Source organism: Gopherus flavomarginatus, chromosome 24 (genome assembly GCF_025201925.1).
Source record: "Gopherus flavomarginatus isolate rGopFla2 chromosome 24, rGopFla2.mat.asm, whole genome shotgun sequence".
NCBI classification, from domain to species: Eukaryota; Metazoa; Chordata; order Testudines; family Testudinidae; genus Gopherus; species Gopherus flavomarginatus.
Window position 1 is genome coordinate 6,712,930 of NC_066640.1, and position 6,970 is coordinate 6,719,899.

A 6,970-nucleotide genomic window follows, 5' to 3' on the forward strand; every position below is an offset into this window, starting at 1 on the left:
CTTCTGCAGCTGAAACTACAGCAATAACCAGTACTTCTACAATAGAGGTGACAACAACCACTATTCTTAATCCCACGACTACACTGCCTGCGAGAACTGCTATAGGCACCTCAACTGCACCAGAAACCACGACAATTACACTAAAGACCACCTCCCCAGCTGAGAATACAACAATAATTAGTACTCTTATAATAGAAGGGACAACTATCTTTCCCCTTCTTAGCACTTCACAACCTGAAACCAATGATGCAGCCACCTCTACCATAGGAGGAACCTCCACGTCTCCTCTAGAGACGACTTCTGCCGCTCCAACTACAGCAATGACTAGTACCGCTAGAAGTGAAGAAACAACCACGCTTCCCCTTCTGACAACTTCCGAACCTGGGAGCACAGCAACAGCCACCTCAACGTTTCCAGAGACCTCCACAACTCCTGTAGAAACCACAAACTCAACAGACAGGACAACAATAACTAGTACCACTGGAGCTGAAGTGACAAACACACTTTCCCCTCTTGCAACTTCACAACCTGAAAGAACAAGTGCAGCCACCTCAACTGCTACAGAAACAATCACAGTTCTGGAAGAGACCACTTCCCCAGCTGAGAGTACACCAATAATTAGTACTTCTACAGTAGAAGAGACAAGCACCCTTCCCCTTCTTAGCACTTCAGAATCTGAAACCACTGCTGCAGCCACATCTACCCCGGGAACAACCTCCACCTCTCCTCTAGAGACAACTTCTGCAGCTCAAACTACAGCAATGACTAGTACCGCTAGAAGTGAAGAAACAACCACGCTTCCCCTTCTGACAACTTCTGAACCTGGGAGCACAGAAATAGCCACCTCAAATTTTCCAGAGACCTCCACAACTCTTGTAGAAACCACAACCCCAACAGAGAGGACAACAATAACTAGTATCACTGGAACTGAAACGACAACCACACTTTCCCTCCTTGCAACTTCACAAGTCGAAAGTACAGCCATAGCCAGCTCTACCACAGCAGAAACATTCACCTCACCTTTCCAGACAACTTCTGCAGCTGAAACTACAGCAATAACTAGTTCTTCTACAATTGAGGAGACAACGATGCTTCTTAATCCCAGGACTACACAGCCTGCGAGCACAGCTCTAGCCACCTCAACTGTGCCAGAAACCACAACACTAACGCTGAAGACCACTTTCCCAGCTGAGACTACACCAATAATTAGTGCTTCTACAATAGAAGGGACAACTACTCTTCCCCTTCTTAGCACTTCACAACCTGAAACCAGTGCTGCAGTCACTTCTACTATGGGAATAACCTCCACCTCTCCTCTAGAGACTACTTCTGCAGCTCAAACTACAGCAATGTCCAGTAGCACTAGAAGAGAAGAAACAACCATGCTACCCCTTCTGACAACTTCCGAACCTGGGAGCACAGCAACAGCCACCTCAACGTTTCCAGAGACCTCCACAACTCCTGTAGAAACCACAAACTCAACAGACAGAACAACAATAACTAGTACCACTGGAGCTGAAGTGACAAACACACTTTCCCCTCTTGCAACTTCACAACCTGAAAGAACAACTGCAGCCACCTCAACTGCTACAGAAACAATCACAGTTCTGCAAGAGACCACATTCACAGCTGAGAGTATACCAATAATTAGTACTTCTACAGTAGAAGGGACAAGCACCCTTCCCCGTCTTAGCACTTCACAGTCTGAAACCACTGCTGCAGCCACATCTACCCTGGGAACAACCTCCACCTCTCCTCTAGAGACGACTTCTGCAGCTCAAACTGCAGCAATGATTAGTACTTCTACAATAGAGGTAACAACCACTGTTCCTAATCCCGCGACAACATTGCCTGCGAGCACAGATACAGCCACAGCCACATCAACTGCTCCAGAAAGCAGTACAGTTACACTGAATACCACTTCCCCAGCTGAGACTACATCAATAATTAGAACTTCTACAACAGAACGGACAAGCACTCTTCCCCTTCTCAGCACTTCACAATCTGAAACCACTCCTTCAGCCGCCTTTACCATAGAAATAACCCCCATGTCTCCTCTAGAGATGACTTCTGCAGCTCAAACTACAGCAATGACTAATAGTACTAGAAGTGAAGAGACAACCACACTTCCCCTTCTGACAACTTCAGAATCTGGGAGCACAGCTACAGCCACCTCAATGTTTCCAGAGACATCTACAACTCGTTTAGAAACCCTAACCCCAACAGAGAGGACAACAATAACTAGTACCACTGGAGCTGAAGTGATAACCACACTTTCCCTCTCTGCAACTTCACAAGCCGAAAGCACAGCTATGGCCAGCTCTATCACAACAGAAACACCCACCTCTCCTTTCCAGAGATCTTCTGTAGCTGAAACTACAGCATTAACTAGTACTTTTACAATAGAGGGGACAACTGCTGTACCCATTCCTGTGACTGCCCTACCAGGGAGCACAGCTATAGCCACGTCAACTTCGCCAGAGACCAACACAGTTACGCTAAAGATCACTTCCCCAGCTGAGAGTACACCAATAATTAGTACTTCTACAATAGAAGGGACAACCACCCTTCCCTTCCTTAGCACTTCACATCCTGAAACCACTGCTGCAGCCACCTCTACCATGGGAATAACCTCCACCTCTCCAATAGAGACGAGTTCTGCAGCTCAAACTACAGCAATGACTAGTAGCACAACATTAGAAGAAACAACCATAATTAGTCTTCCTACTACTACACTACCTCAGAGCACAGCAGCAGCTGCCTCTTCTTTTCCACAGACATCTATTGCTCCTCTAGAGACCACTCTCCTAACAGAGATTACAGAATTACCTAGAACCACTACAGCTGAGGAGAAAACCACAGTTGGCCTTCCAAATACTTCCCCAATTGAAGTTACCACTTCACTGGCTATCACCACACCAGCTCCTGTTGCCACTTCCCTTACTGAGACCACAACTGGAGTCACTTCTATTTTACCATTGACATCCACAGTCCGTCTTGAGACAAGTTTGTCCTCTGAGACCACAAGAATTCCCAGAATCTCTATAGAAGCTGAGACAACCACAGCTGCCCCTCTTGTCACTTATCCCACCGCAACCACAAGTGCTGTCACCTCCTCTTTAGCAGAGACATCCACAGTTGCTGTTATGGTGACTTCTCCAGCTGAGACCACAGTGACATTGACTCCCACCACAGCACCTCCTAAAACGTCCACATCTGTACTGGAGACCAATTCCCCATCTGAGATCCCAGTAGCTTTGGGCACCACTAGAGAACAGGGGACACCAACAGCATCCCCTGTCACCACTGTTCTCACCGAGACTACTAAAACAGCACCCATTGCTACAGCAGCAGAGAGAAGCACAGTTACTCCAATTACCACTACCCCTGCTGAGACCATAACAACTCACACTACTATTAGAGAGACCTCCACTAGCACTCTGGAGACCACTTCCCGAGATGAGACTACAACAGTAACTGGTACCACGGCAGTAGGTGAGACAACCACAATTAGTCTTTCTACTACTGCACGAACTCAGAGTGCAGCAGCCACTGCCACCTCTTCTGTACTACAGACCTCCACTCCTCTGCTAGAGGCCACTTTCCCAGCTCAGACTACAAGAACACCCAGCACAATTACATTAGAGGATAGAACCACAGTTGCCCTTTCTACCATTTCACTATCTGAGAGCACAGCTGTAGCTACAATTATTATTCCAGAGACCTCCACAGCACCTCTAGAGACCACTTCTTCTACTGAGACTACAGGAATAATTAGTACCATTGCTCTTCTTACTACTTCATTACCTAAAAGTACTCCTGTAGTGACGTCTGCCATAGCAGAAAGACTCACAACTCCTTTAGAGACCGGCTTCTCAGCAGAGACTACAGCAGTAACTACTGCCACTACAATGGAGGAGACAACCACAGTTACACTTCCTGCTACTTCCCCAGTTGAAACAACCACCACTCTGGCTATCACCACACCAGTCCCTGTGGCCACATCCCCCACTGAGACCACAACTGGAGTCACTTCTATTTTACTGTTGACATCCACGGTACATGCTGAGACAAGTTTGCCCTCTGAGACCACAAGAATTCCCAGCATCTCTACAGAAGCTGAGACAACCACAACTGCCCCTCTTGTCACTTATCCCACCGCAACCACAAGTGCTGTCACCTCCTCTTTAGCAGAGACATCCACAGTTGCTGTTACGGTGACTTCTCCAGCTGAGACCACAGTGATGCTGACTCCCACCACAGCAACTCCTAAAGCATCCACATCTGCTCTGGAGACCAATTCCCCATCTGAAATCCCAATAGCTTTGGGCACCACTACAGAACGGGGGACACCCACAGCATCCCCTGTCACCACTGTTCTCGCAGAGACTACTAAAACATCATCCTTTGCTACGGAATCAGAAAGAAGCACAGCGGCTCCAATCACCACTACCCCTGCTGAGACCACAAGAACTTACACTTCCAGTACAACACAGGCAACAACCACATCTGCCCTTTTTACAATTTTGCCAGCTGAGACCACAACCGCTTTGGGCGTTCCTATCAGAGGGGAGACAACAGCAGCCATCTCTGTGACAACCACATCGCTTTCACCTACCACAGCTGCTTTGACAAGTAAGGGCATTGTTTTCCTCTTGGGTAGCCCTTGTAGTTGCAGAATTTTCTCCTCCATACGTCTAGACCCATTTTAACCAGCAGGTTCTTGGGTGGTCATCCTTTTGAAGACTCAAACTAAACATTTTTGAGAGTTTATCCATTTAGAATTGAGGTATTTTGAGGATAGCAAAAATGAATGTTTCATGCTACCTAGGACAGATGGATATTGTTTGGGTTTCAAGTGGCAAAATGTAGAAATTCACAGAGTATAGGAAACAAGGGAGATATGAACCTAAAAGAAAGAAGAAATAGAACATATGGAAGTTTTTTATTATAATAATGTTGACTGCTTAATAAAACCCTTTAAAGTTGTTCGTTAACATCGATAAATATGGACGAGTGAGGGGTTAGGAACTGATAAAAAAGGGTATTGGAATGGGAATTCTATGAATTTTTCTTGGTAGTTATTTCTCATTTACAACAACTTCTTGCAAACTTGAAATGAAAATATTAAGAACTAAGGCCCCAATTCAAGAAGACACAAGTTCTTCAGTGTGTGTGTAACTGAGCAGTCTCACTAAAGTTAATGGAACTGAACAACTAAAACTTAAAAACTTAAAGCTTGGATGCACAAATGGAGTTAAACAATGTGATGCTCTTACAGATGGTTAAGAAATCACTGCGATTCACAAAACCAGAGTTAGTCACCTAGAATCCTATACAATGAAAGAGGACAGGAGGGAGGAGAAAAGAGAGCACACAAGGGTGATTCTATACCCTTTGGTTTAGCGCACTCACTCAGGATGTGGGAGACACAGGGTCCAGATCCTCTGCCCAAATGACTTTCTTTATCCTCAGTGCAACAGTTTGTCTTCCACATCCAGCTGACGACCCTAACAACTGGGCTAAAGTTTATGGAGGAGGAACTTCTCCTCCTCCTCTTCTCCCACCGAAGCTGATTTGTGTGAGCTCAACTGAGTGACCTCCTCTTAGAGGCATGCTCAGTTTATTTTACCTCTGTACAGGGCTGTTGCTGGAATATTTTGTCCAGTTCTGGGGTCCACAATTCAAGAAGGATGTTGATAAATGGGAGAGGGTTCAGAGAAGAGCACAGAGAATGATTAAAAGATTTAAAAATATGCATTATAGTGATGCTTTCAAGGACCTCAAACTACGTACTTTAAGAATCAGCAGGTTAAGGGGTGACTTGATAATGATGTGTAAGGACCTGCCTTAGGAACAAATATTTGATAATAAGTTCTTTAATCTAGCAGACAAAAGTATTACAAGACCCAATAGCTAGAAGTTGAAGCTAGACAAATTCAGAAGGGAAAAAATGTAAATTTTTAAAGGTGAAAATAATCAAACATTGGAAAAATTTACCAAGGGTTGATGTGGATTCTCCATCATTGGTAATTTTAAAATCAAGGTTGTTTAAGACCTGCTCTAATTCAAAAGGGGTTATTCTCGGGAAGTTCTCTGGTGTCCGGAAGGTCGGACTCGATGACCACAGTTGTCCCCTCCAGCCTTGGAATCTATGAATATAGTGGGTTTAAAGAGAGTGCAAATTATAGTTACAACCACTGTTGGAGCAGTGTATGGGAACTTTAGTGTAATCAGAAATGAGGCCCAGTGAATACAAAATGCAAAAATGATTTCAAGAGGGAACTGCAGAGTGAATTTCTCATTCATTATATATGTAAATTGTGAGAAACATGGATAGAAAAATTCACAACTGGGGAGAAATTTTGGAATGTTTAAGCTAAAACAAACACCGTGTACATTCACAATATTACTGATATGCATATTCCTTGGATTTGCACTCAATATGTGGTATAAGCCCTTATATAAAACAGTATAATGGAGATACTTTTCTCTACACAGATCGTGAAATAACTGAAATAATCCACCAGAAAACCATTAAGCCAATGGAACAAAATAAAGGTAATAATGTCACAACACAGACAACTCCTATGGTTAAAACCACTACCATCACCACCACCAAAAGTACAACGTTAGAGAGTACCACCAAAGAAGCAGCTCCCGTGATCACAAACAAACCTGGGACCACAACAACGTATCTCACAACACGAGCAGAATCCATCACCAAAGCCCCACTGACAGCTTCCACAGCTAAGACTAGAACTGCAGCTACCTCTCTGTTAGCAGAGACAACCACTTCTGCTCATCGAATCTCCTCGCTAGCTGAGCCCACAACACTAATTAGCACTTCCACATCACAGCCAACCACAATCACTCTGCCTGCTAGTTCAATGTCTATTATGACAGTTGCAGCCACCTCTGCAACAGCAGAAACATCCACATCTCCTCTAGAGACCACAGTCCCAGGTGA

At 44.7% G+C, this 6,970-nt stretch overlaps 1 protein-coding gene across 1 annotated transcript; it reads left to right on the top strand.

Annotated features, from left to right (window-relative positions):
- The first annotated feature begins 320 nt into the window (after positions 1-320).
- LOC127040394 (mucin-5AC-like) lies at positions 321-6,970 on the top strand. The gene is made up of 3 exons (XM_050934506.1): positions 321-975; positions 6,502-6,778; positions 6,907-6,970. The coding sequence occupies exons 1-3, from the start codon at positions 321-323 to the stop codon at positions 6,968-6,970; spliced, it is 996 nt and encodes a 331-aa protein (XP_050790463.1).